Source organism: Lissotriton helveticus, chromosome 4_2 (assembly GCF_964261635.1).
Source record: "Lissotriton helveticus chromosome 4_2, aLisHel1.1, whole genome shotgun sequence".
NCBI classification, from domain to species: domain Eukaryota; kingdom Metazoa; phylum Chordata; class Amphibia; order Caudata; family Salamandridae; genus Lissotriton; species Lissotriton helveticus.
In genome coordinates, this window is record NC_136064.1 from 89753999 (window position 1) to 89766647 (window position 12649).

Consider the following 12649-nt stretch of genomic DNA (forward strand, 5'->3'; position numbering starts at 1 on the left):
ACAACTCAAGAAGTGCAATTTGTTGCTACTTACTAAGACATCATCCTAGCTCTTACTTTGCTCCAGAACCATCACACAGCTTACCGGCTGTCATAAGGAGTGCCAGCCAACTATGTACGTCACAGCAGCGGCCCAACTCCACGTTCATGGGCGCACACTTCTTCTTGTGGTCCCCCAACACTGACCAGCCTTTTAAATTGTACCTCTTGAATCTCACTTACTCTCCTCCCTGAAAATTCTACTTCCCAGTAGGTTCAGAGTTGGTGATTGTGAGGATTTGTAGGTTTACGTTGCCATTCACAGTGAGAAGTGGAAATCTGTGAGGTAATTTTTGAGATGTGGAGACCTTTTTTCCTCTGGATATTCTTTGACAGGTGGTCATGTTGTGGCTTTTTTGGGTTCATTTTGAGAGCTGATAACCATGGGCTTCTTCTGTGTTGGTGATCATGACCCACCTATACGTGCATTACAGAAGAGTTCTTAAGGGCACAAAACGAAAGTGATGAACACAGAGGTCTTCTGTAGATAGGTATCAGTAAGGTAACCACGGCATTCACGCTGCTACACATTGACAGATATCAAGCGCACGTGAATTCTGGTAGGTTGACAGATGTTTGCCCTAGGAGAATCGTCTGTGGAAACTAAGAAAACTTTAGCTTACCTTGCTAGAAAAAGGGCTAGGTTCATTTTACAGGAAAGATCTTTGCATGGTCTAGACACTTGGATTTTATCTGGAGCAGTGACACCATTCTTGGCTCAAAATATGCAGGCAAGATGAATGCCAGAAATGGACACCACAAAGTTTGGACTGTACCATATCTCCTATCAACTTGAACTCTCCATTCCATAGCCCAACTCAGGGATCATTTTTCGGATAATACTCAAAATTTATGGAACAAAACTGGAATACTGCTAAACTGGTTGGCCACCATGAGTAGCACAGTAGGGTGGTCCCATGCATAGAAGACAACAATGGTGATAGGCACACTAACACTATAGAAACAGTTGACACCTTTGTGGCCTACCTGCAGGCCCTGTACACTCTCTGAACTCCTTCCGCAGCAGAGGAGGCAAACCCCCTTATCAAAGTCCTTGTGGTTAAGTCCTCGCTACCTACACATCAACAGGATTTAGACAAGCCCATAATTCTTGGTGAAATTGGAGAGACCCTTATTGGTACAGTCTGGGAAAACATCGGGCTGAAATGACTCCCCTGTGGAATTTTATAAAAAGATTCTCTCACTAGTCAGCTCCCACCTACAGTCACTGCCGGAGGGTGCGAGGGATGTGGGTTATGTGCCACTGGACTTGTGTGGGGCAACAATTGAGGTGCACCCAAAACCCACTAGGCCACATGAGCACTGCTCCTCTTATCGGCCGATCTCACTTATAAATACAGAGACCAAGATCCTAGCTAAGATACTTGCTAACTGCTTAGCTAAGGTTATTACGCACCTTGTGCACCCAGACCAAAATGGCTTCATGCCCGGTTTTGGCCCTGATCATTGCTTGTGGAGATTACACTTGATAATGGCCAGGAGAAGGGAGTTGCTGGGTCTGCACGTTCTACTGCTGTTAGATTTTGAAAAAGTGTCCTTCTCTCTAAGTTGAAGATTCTTATTCCAAGTCCTCCAGAAAACGTGTTTCGGCTCCCGGTTTCTGGCCTCCCTGCATATATTATATTCATAACTTTGGGCACGGGTGAGAGTCAATGGGGTTCTCTCGAAACCATTCCCGATCTAGAGGGGCACCAGGCATGGATGTCCTTTATCTCCACTCCTGTTCGCACTGACATTCGAGCCCTCAGCAGAGAGGATCAGGACAGATGCTTTGGTAGAGGGCTCTCCGTGGGTGGATCAGCCAGAAAACTGCATATCCCTGTCTATCAATTGTTTTTGCATTTGTCACTCCGAGTGGGACGGGTATGCCCAGACGTGGGTCCCGTGCTCTCCATGCCACTGGACTCAAGCAATCCTGGCTGATGAGGGTTGAAAGCCCGAAACCGGTCCTAGGATGCATGTTTCCAGTCCAGGGAGGATATGGCTTGCCAGTTCGGGCTGGACTGTTCCCATGAGGCACAGGGTCAAGACTGATTTGCATATGGTTGGGTCAAAACTGGAATGGCATGGTGAGCAAAAGAATGATGGATTTAGGCCCAGATCTCTGTACTGGGATGAATGTATGACATTGTTCTGCATTCTGTCCATGAATTTCTCTTTTTGCATTTGTCACCCCGAGTTGGACGGGTATGCCCAGACGTGGGTCCCGTGCTCTCCATGCCACTGGAATCAAGCTATCCTGGCTGATGAGGGCTGAAAGCCCGAAACTGTGCATCTAAAGTATGGAATGATATGCTGTTTTAATTAAGAGATGTCTCAGATCTGTTAGTCTTTAGGAAAAAGCTTAAAAACCTGGCTTTTTGCCCAATACATTTTTCCCATGTCTTGCCTAAAGGATATGTATCTAGCGCCAGGACCCCCCCGGGTAACCGCTGCGCTGTATAAATATCATTAACATAGCATAACATAACATAACACACATTTTAAAAAAATGTGCATTAACCCTGGCTGCTTGTTAGGGCTTTTTCAATTTAGTTTCAGATACACTGCAAAGCATCCACGTTGCTGTATAGCAGGGCTACAAAACGTTGACAAAGCCAATAGGTCTCATAGGCGAGACCTATTGGCTTTGTCTCTGCTTGTCTGATATATGCCTCTTATTTCTTAGGAAAAGGACATCATCACTAAAGAGTGATATAACTCCCTTGTAGTTGGTGTACCAGACTTGAGTTTAAAGTTCAATGATCAATGACTAGAACTTGCTCCTCGTCTCACCTCACAACACGTGGAGTCGGGCTGCAGGCATCTTTCGGAGATCTGAGCGGTTGGGACTCTGCATCGTCCTTTTCCAAACTGATCCAATCTGAGGACATCAAAGATGACAGAGGTTAGTCTTGAAAGTCAGAAAAGGTATCCTGATAACTGGACACCAGATGCAACAACTATCAAACAAGGGTTTGAAGCCCATAAGATGGAGAGGATACTTAACTGAAATACCAGCTCTGAAGCTTGGACATCTCTTCTATACAAATTCTAGACATCTGGATGGAGAATCACAAACACTGACCATGTTTATTTTGGGATTGTAGTCCCCAATGTCACTAGAAATAAGTGTTTAAAAGAACTCTTGCATTGCAAAATTATTCCCATAATGACCCTTGATGTTATAGTAGATCTATATATGATGCCAACCTATTAGGTCCTCTTCCATTCCAGAGATCTAGTGTTACCGGTAAGTAATTCTTCTATCTCCAGTATGACATTTTCTCCAGACTCGCATGAAAGATGTGAAGAGATTTCAGGGACGAGGTGCAAAGATTGTAAGTTGCAGTGCACGGCAGACAAAAGGTATAATTGGAGAACTTGCACATGTAGAGATGGAGATAGAGGCATCAGATTGCTGTCATGGGTCAGAAGCTGATGGCTCACAAAGCGTAGTCCTTAATATCCACTGCTTTATGACTTCTTGCATTAGTTAATGAGCTCGTAGTTCCCAAACCTTGGAACATCCACTCGCTAGTGCTACTCGAAAAAAGACTCACTGACCATGAGTGCAAAAGGTTTAGAGTGAACTCCTTCTATTTTCAATTTCAGGCAGGAACAACATTGGCTCCTTTTGTGAGGGGGAAGCGAGAGAAGAATGTTCTGACCAGTTTGGGGAAATGGCACCGCTTAGCAGGTAGCGACAGATCCAGAAACCAACAGTGTGATATTTCTCAATGATTGATCCACACTCAAAGGTACAGTTTAAGTATGACCTGAGAGGTCATACTGCAAGGATAGGTCAACATGGAAACCTCTTCCACCAACATACAGAGATCATATAAGTCTGATACCTTAAAGACATCCAGGACACCCCAGCATGCAGTGGTTCTTATTTATTTTTAAACTTTCTTTGGCACTCCCTCACAGGTATGGCCAATCTGGAAGGCCTACCATCGGCTGCCTGGCAGGGATCATACTACATGAACCCATCTGTGCCCACCATTGAATGGGATACATCCTCAGTGAAGTGCACAAGCCTTGGCCCTGGACTGCAAGCAAATGAGTTTAGCAAGGTATAGATGCTTTGGCTGCATTTGAAGTTCATTTTGTTAGTGGTCGGTTTATTGGTCTCTATTTTTTAATCAATTTCTTGACAGTGTACAGTCTGCTAAAATGCCCCCAGGGGTCAGATTGGATAAGAACTGAAAGGTGCTGAAAGTGTTGCAGGCACTTTCCGCTCCTCTACACAAATGTGCTTACTACCCCTCTTAAAGGTATCCCAGGCTGAGCCCGGGGGCTATTTTTTGCTGATTCAGTATCTTTGGCACCCGGCAAGATCTTTGGGAAATGATGTCGTGGACAATGCAACATCCCCGATGAGACACCCATTGTAATATATGTTGTTGGTATAACCTAATTTTGATTGAAAAACAATGCTAATGCCTCTGAGTTGCACTTCACTTTCCAAATAGGAGAAAAAGTCTTAGAAGATTCAATAGTTTCGAATTTTGAGCAAATTCAAATAACACGTCTTACAGATTGAACCCAACTGGGTGGAAAATGATAGCACCAAACACCTTCTCTCTGACGTCATCATACTCCGAGATGTTACGCAATCAGCATCCTTGGCTTCAACAGTATCTCAGATAAAATTGTGTTTCCCCTTTTGGCTCAGATTGTAAGATTGCAAATAACCCTTTTATCTGCTTATAATCCCTGCACTGGCTCCCTGTCCGCGAACGCGTCCAGTTCAAGCTTGCTTCTATCATCTTTCAAGCTCGGCTGGGCGCGGCCCCGGCTTTTATCTCATCGGAGCTCGTTCCCTATGTTCCAACCAGGGAGCTACGCTCATCCACACAATCCTTATTGTTAGTTCCCCGTTTCAGGAGGAAAAAATGGGGAGGATCGAAGTTTGCGACCCTTGCCCCGGTCCTGTGGAATTCCTTGCCTTTGGAGCTCAGATCTATAACTGTCTACCCCCAGTTTCGAAAAAAACTCAAAGCTCACTTATTTGCTAAAATCTTTTAAATAATTTTTTAGCTGCCTCTCTTCCCCTTCCTTCTTTTTCTTATCCCCGCGGTTCCCGTCCTAGGGACCTGCCTGCTGCAGCGCCATGAAACCGCTGGTGAAAGTGCGCTATATAAATATTTTAAACTCAAACTCAAACTATAATGAACGCAATGACTACCCACCCCCTCCAGGAGTGACTTGTCTTTGTTAATGCAGAATGTTTCTCACTCACCTTCCCCAACACTACACTCCTCTTAATGGATTATCCTTTGAGCTTAAAATGCAGTCCACCAGCTAATGTTTTATGGGGGCGACCTTAGAATTCAGATGCTCCGTCCATTACCACCCCCTTTTGTACCCCTTTGTTCGCCATAAGTTGGCAGGGTATGCTCAGACGTGAGTCCCTTGCTCACTTTGCCACTAGACTCAAGCAAGCCGGGCTGAAGACGGCTGAATGCCAGAAACCGGTCCTCGGAAGCTTGTTTCCGGTCCAGGGAAGGCATGGCTTGCCAGTTTGGGCTGGACTGTTCCCATGAGGCACAGGGTCAGACTCATTTGCATATGGCCATGTCTGAACTGGGGTGGCAGAGTGGGCTAAAGAACGGCGATGGATTAAACCCAGATCTGTTGACTGGGTGTGAGTGTTTGATTGGTTCAGATGCTCCGTCCATCACCACCCCCTTTTGTACCGCTTAGAATTAATCACGGCACAGACTACTTTATCTCACTGTGATTAATTTTCTCCAAGGGCCCTATGGAGTAAGGGCTGTTTGAGGATGACCTGCCACTCCACCCACATAATTTAGATGGGTGGAATTATAGGTGAGTTTTCACCACCTGTCACCGCCAGGAAAACCCTGGTGATAAGGGTCGGTGAAAACTTCGAAATGGTCCTATCGCCATGGGAGATATCTCCGATGTGAAAACCTTTTATGAAAGAAAGGTGGTGACGGGTAGAACGGATGAAGCTGCTGCGGCCACGCTCGACAATGCCTTGGGAAAAGAATTAAGAGATGCTTTGGCATTAGTTGTATATCGACCAACCATGATGGGAGCATGAATAGAATTATTCCTAGAGATTGAAGCCCAGCAACAACATCGGAAGAATGAAAGAAGAGGGGGGGTCCGCCCTTTGTTGCTCGAAAAAAATAAGGGGGCATATTATCAAGGTGGGCGATTGGCAATTTTTGCCGCTTTAGCGGCCGTTTTCAGCCGCTAAGCGGCGATATTACTACTGCCCTATTAGCAAGCTGTCGCTAACAGCAGTTAGCGACAGCTTGTAGGCGATAGCGAGCGGTTTGGGGCCCGCTTTGCATGTCAGCGATATTTATCGCTAATGAGCTAAAGACATGCAAAGTGGGCATACCCAACCTGTTAGCGACTGAAAGCAGTCGCTAACATCGCTATCGCCTATTACCAACACAGGCGTAGCGATGGATATATTCGCGCTAAGCACGATTTTTTTCAAAAACTAACACCTGCTCAGACCAGTTCTTAGCCTGTATATCCAATGGGAGGTGGATATAATGACTAAGGCCCTGTTAGCGATAATGCGTGAATATCGCTGTATTCTCAGCGATATTCATGGATTTTGCCGCTTTCACCGGGAATTTTATTGCTTTTGAGATAAACGTTGCTAATAGCACGTTATCTCAGCGATAAAATCCCATGATGCGCGGCGATAATAAAATTGCCGCTAACCCTACTTAGCGATAAATATCGCTATTTGTTGATAATATGCCCCAAGGTTTCCTCATTATCAGTGGGAAATGTAGATCAGAGGAAAATGTACAGAATCTACTCAGATTAGGAATCTAAAAAGGCACACAACCAAAGAAGAGAAGAGTTGATGTGGCAAAGAGGGGCTCTGCCTTTATTCTGGTAAATCAGAACATTCTGTAAGAAGCTGCCCCCAGTTGCAGGAAAACCACTGGCTTTGTCCTTGACTCGCAAACCCAGAGAAGCTGTTCTTTGCCAAAAGAGTTTTTACCTTCACAAGCACATTTTAATTTACCAGTTGAATTTAAGACACTTACTGGGCCATGCGCCTTTTTGCCTCTAATTGACTGTGGAGAATGTGGTTGTTTTATGGACTATAAATTAGCACAAGATGGCCAAAGTACCTCCAACCCTTCTACTTCTCTTCCGGCTTTCCTTTCCCAAGTTGACACTTTTTCCCAGCTCTCTGGTTATCGTCTGAATTCAGATAAATGTGAGATTCTTCCAATAATATTCTCTGCCTGAAACAGGATTTTTTCTCAACTGGTTTTTCTTGGAAAACTACTAAGATTAAATACTTAGGCTTGTGGTTCTCTTCTTCCATCTCTAACACACTGAAAGAAAACGTTGATGCTCTCTCCAAAACGGTATCTTCTTCCATTGACTGTTGGCATCCACTTTTTCTCTCCTGGTGGGGACGCCTAGACTCCATCAAAATGATGCTTTCTCCACTCATCCTTTACCTCTTATCTATGATTCCAGTTCATATTCCTAATTTTTACTTTAAAAAGATTGATTCCATTTTAAACAAATTTCTTTGGAAAAATAAATCTCCCCGTATTTCTCTTAATGCTCTTACAGCTGATAAACTTTCTGGTGGTCTTAAATTTCCCGACTTCAAATCCTATCACCTTGCTTTTTCACTTCGTCAAGCTTCTCGTTGTATTTCTTCTTTTGACCAGGATCAAGATCCTCCTTCCCCTCTTTGGTTGGAAATTGAAAAACATTTCATAGCCCCTTTCTATTTTGATGAATCTCTTGTTTTTACCAAAACTATTTCCTTCTTTCATCCTCAGGTTATTTCTTATACAAGTAAAATATGAATGCCTTTTCTTCCATCTTCCTTACCTGCTACCTCCTCGCTAGACCTTCAACCCATTTGGAATAATAATTTATTATGCATTAAAGGTAGAACCTTTTACTGGAAAGTATGGAGAACCAAAGGTTTATTGTGGATATCTCAATTGGTATCTAATAATCTTCCTCGGTCTTTTCCAGATCTTCAATCATCCTTCTCTTTACCTTCCTCCTATAGATCTCAGTATGACTTACTCCTTCCCTCCCTCCAGCAATATCTTCTCTCCCTACCTTCTATTCCCAATATTCCATACAAATGTGCATTACTCTTTCCTTTATTATCTTCATCTACTTCTGCCTCATCACTTTACCGTAGTTTATTTTTCTCTTCAGATAGACCTAAAAGTAAATGTGAATTGGCCTGGGAAAAAGACCTCGCGGATAGTTGGAGTACTCCCTTTTGGGATAAACTATGGTTAAAGATACATAAAACGTCCAGAACAGCCAGTACTTCACAAACTTTATACTTCTTATACAAACGCCTTCTTTTCACTCCGATGAAACTAGCCTCCTTCTCTACTGACATTCCCTCACATTGCTGGTCATGCAAACATCCCTCAGCAGATTTCAAACATATGTTGTTTGAATGCCCTTTTCTTTCCCGCTTTTGGCTTTTGATTTGGTCACAAATTAATAAAATCTTTCACACCCAAATTCCTTTTTCCATCTCTAACATTTTCCTAGGCTCTCTTTCACCCTTATGGTCACTCCCTTCCTCCACTCCCACACTACTAGATTTGCTTATTGCAATAGCCTTACACCTAATTACTTCTAATTCAATTCAATTCAATTCAATTCAAATAATCTTTATTTCGATCATGAGAGATCATAAAAGATGTACAGATGATTTACATCATTAAAAACATTGTAAGAAAGGTATATTATAAATTTTTAAGAATTTCCCCCGGCTCATGATTACAATCAGATTACTAAAAAATGCATTTCAATTTATATAAAAACGGAGGAAATGGTCATGGGACTTTAGTGTTCCTGATAATTGTTGCACGTAACCGCCACATTGCCGTCAGGAATTTTGCCATTACGAACACCGTTGGTGCCGATAAGTCTGTCTTTAGGACTCTGTAGGCCGGGGCATAAGTACGGAAGCCCAAGTTCCTCAAATAAGGGACCTGCCAATATCTCCTAATTCTGCTGTAAGCTCTGCAAAACAAGGACACGTGGAGATCACTTTCTAGTTTGTAATTGCATGCTGGGCACACCCCAGTGTCCAGATTGCCATTCCAGGATTTAGTAACAGACCTCAGGGGGAGAGAGCCATATCTCCATTGCATGAAGAGCTTCCGGACAGACACAGGCGTCATAGCGTCTAATACATGTTCGGGACTATAGAAGTCTTTGGTCTTGATGAATGTGTCCGTTAGGGATCCATCCCGTATAGTATTGATAGATTTCTGGAGCATAGCGGTGTAAAACAGGTTTGAAAGTTCCTTTCTGGAAAGCCTTACAACCGCTGCTTCCGGGTTGGACCATAGCTCTGGAAGTCCGAGAAACAAACACATGTCCCTAATGTACCTTATCCACTGGACTTTGGTGGCATAGGTTGATCTCAAGAATTCCTGCAATTCATTTCTATAGTGTACCAGATCTTGACTACTCCACAAGCGCCTCCAGTAGGTCAAAGGTTTAAGGCCCAGTTCCTCTGTGATTGGTCGTAATGCCAGGTCCATTCTTAGGGGGAGTAGAGGAGTGCTCGGGGGAAGTGCAGCCAGTTGTCTTATGAAATTATTTTCTGCAACCTGTACAGTGTGCAATGGAATATGTCCCCATAACTCACCCCCGTAAATAATGCCCCCCCGGGCTTGGGCTTTATAGATATGGATGGCAGGTGCCAATGGACGGAGAGCTGATTTTTTGGCGATTCTTGTGATGGCACCTGCCCTCTGGACTAGTTTTGAGGTTGCTTTTGTTTTATGTGGCAGCCAAGTCAGGTTATGATTGAGGGTTATGCCGAGATATTCTATTACGTGTACTCTTTCTAGGGTTGTGGATCCCAGACAGGGATTTGGGCAGCTTTTAGGTCTGGGATTGAGGATCATAAATTTGGTCTTAGAGGGGTTTATTTCTAAGCCCCTTTCATTACAAAACCCCAGAAACCCATTCAGAACCCTCTGCAGCCCCATTGGTGTTTTTGACAGCAGCAGGGTGTCATCCACGAACATGAACGCTGGCACCCTGCTGCTATTCAATTGTGGCGCATCGATGTTAGGGATCCTATTCAAGTGCTCAATCACCCCGTTCACAAATAAGCAAAACAGGGTCGGCGCCAATACGCAGCCCTGTCTAACCCCTCTGCGAACGGGGAATCTGTCTGTCAATCTACCGCCCTTCTCATATCTCACACGGGCATAATTGTTTGTATGCAGCCTGACTAAGACATGGAGAATATCTCCTGGGATACCCAATTCGGCCAGCACCGCCCACAATCTGGCCCTTGGGACCAAATCGAAGGCGGCGCGGAGATCCACGAAGACCGCATACAATGTACCACCTTCTGAAAGCACCGTCTTCCAATATATGATATTCAGTCTTAGTATTTGGTCGACTGTTGAAACTCCTTTTCTGAAACCCGCCTGGAGAGGGCTTAGAATATCAGTCTCCTCCATCCAACATAACAACCTATCAAGAACTAGTCTACCAAACAACTTTTGAGATACATCAATGAGGCTGATTGGGCGATAGTTGGCTGGGAGCAGAGGCGAACCCTTTTTAAATATCGGGACCACCTCCGCTCCCAGCCAAGTATCTGGTATTTTCATTCCCCCCAGCACTGCATTGAATAAGACCATAAGGTAGGGTGCCCAGATTCCAGGTTCATGTTTAAATAGGTCACCCGGCACCCCATCCAGGCCCGGTGCCTTTCCGGCGGTAAGCCCCGCTATCGCCTTCCTAATATCTTTTATGGTAAAGAGATCAGAGGTCTGTCTGACATGGGCAATTGGCATTTCTACTTCTGCATCCTCATTCTCTATGGAATACAACTGCTGGAAATGTTTTTGCCAGACGTTTGCGGCAATATTGGGTTCAATTGCAGTGGGGAGATCCCCACAGCTGTGGTTAATTATTCTCCATAATCTACGGGAGTCTCTTGATGCTAGAGACTCCGATAGATTCTCCCAATGCTGCACATCCCACTCTATCTTAGCATTAACTATAAGCGTTTTGTAGGCCTTCCTTCTGGCGGAGATATCTTCCCTTGGGCTTCCTGCTTTTATACTAGATAGTAGGTCGCGTTTTGCATCCCGACAAGCTCTATTAAACCAAGTGCATTTGTTCGGCGCTTGGGGTCTAGGCACCCTGGTGCTAAAGAAATCGGCTTCAAGCTTTCCAATCAAATGTTCGTGTACCTGTGCTAGGTCCTCGCTGGTTTGCCCTGTCGAACCTGAGTTCCATAAGTCAAAGGCCTCTTCTAAGGTTGGAATAATTCCAGCATATAGGGCGGCTATCTTGTCTTCGCTGGAGGCAAGTTTTTCCCATTTAATCCTCCTTCTATTATTGTCCAGGAGGTATCCCTCTCTAAACTTTTGCTCACTTGGTGGACTCTCTTCCAGACAGGGGGTGGCAAAGTCTAGTTCTAAAGCATTATGGTCACTATCCTGTCTAGACAATACTCTGAAGTCCAGGACCCTTTTCCACGCATGCAACTGAACTAGGAAGTAGTCCAGTCTGGATTCTCTGCCCACCCTATTAAACGTGCATTTACTCAGGATATCAGACCTAGTGCGGCCGTTGCAGGCTCTTAAGCCGTAAGTAAGATTAAGTGTGTTTATTTGAACGGCCAGCGGTGTCCATGCTCTGGGGGGGGGGCTTCTGTTGGAGGAACCTGCCAACTTGAATCCTCCTCTAGGGAGGGTCCATCAAGTAGCCCGGGTAACGGTTCAAAGTGAGAATTAAAGTCCCCCCTACCAGATATGGTACACCCCCTGGTATAGTTTCTAGGAGCCGGGACAATGCCTCGATGGTTTTGGAGGTGGCGGCTATTGGAACTGGCCTGGAGTAGATGTTTATTACAAGTAATATGCGAAGTGCCGGCCATTCAAGTAGAACTGCCAGTATGTCCTCCGAGTCCACAGTATATCGAGAAGCTAAGCAGCCTAAGTCAGAAGCCACCCAGATCGCCAAACCTCCAGACGGTCGACCTCTCCCACCCCAGCTAGCTTGTATTGAAAATGTCTGAAAACCCCTATACATAGTCTCTTCCCTTGCCCAAGTCTCTTGAAAGAGGCAGATACTTTTTGAATGTATTAGTTCACCCCACGAGACCGAGTCTATTTTGTTGGCCAGGCCTGCCAAGTTCCATGAAAGGAGTTTTAGTGATTGTACGTCATGGAGCCCAGTCCGCATCGTAGTTTGGTTAGTCGTTTGTGTTATATACACTGGACGGGCTAGCCTCTGTGTCTTCCCTTGGCTCCCAAGTGGGGCCTCCAGAATAATTTCCCTTTCCTCTCTCGGTTGGCCTGAGTTCTCCTCCCCATTGGTGGAATTGGGGATTTTGTGGGTGCCTTCATCATGCCCTGATATTCGCTTATGAGCCCTATCTTCAGGGGCCAATTGTCAGTCTACCATTTCGAGACAATCGTATTGGTTGTAAAGTGGTAGAGACGGTAACTGATATTGTCTAGGGGGCCAAGGTGCTTCTCTTTCAAAACCAAAACCTCCCTTGCCCACTCCTCTTCTGTTTACTGTCTCCCACCCTTGAAGATCATCATAATTTGGAGGAT

General features: G+C 44.7%; 1 protein-coding gene across 2 annotated transcripts in view; it reads right to left on the reverse strand.

Annotated features, from left to right (window-relative positions):
• The window catches only part of LOC144752052 (phosphatidylinositol 3,4,5-trisphosphate 5-phosphatase 2-like), a 598959-nt gene that overhangs the window by 64743 nt on the left and 521567 nt on the right, over positions 1-12649 (reverse strand). For both annotated transcript variants that reach the window (XM_078640002.1, XM_078640003.1), the window contains exon 25: positions 2835-2922. In XM_078640002.1, the coding sequence (XP_078496128.1) occupies positions 2835-2922 (88 nt within the window). The remainder of the gene's footprint in view (positions 1-2834; positions 2923-12649) is intronic.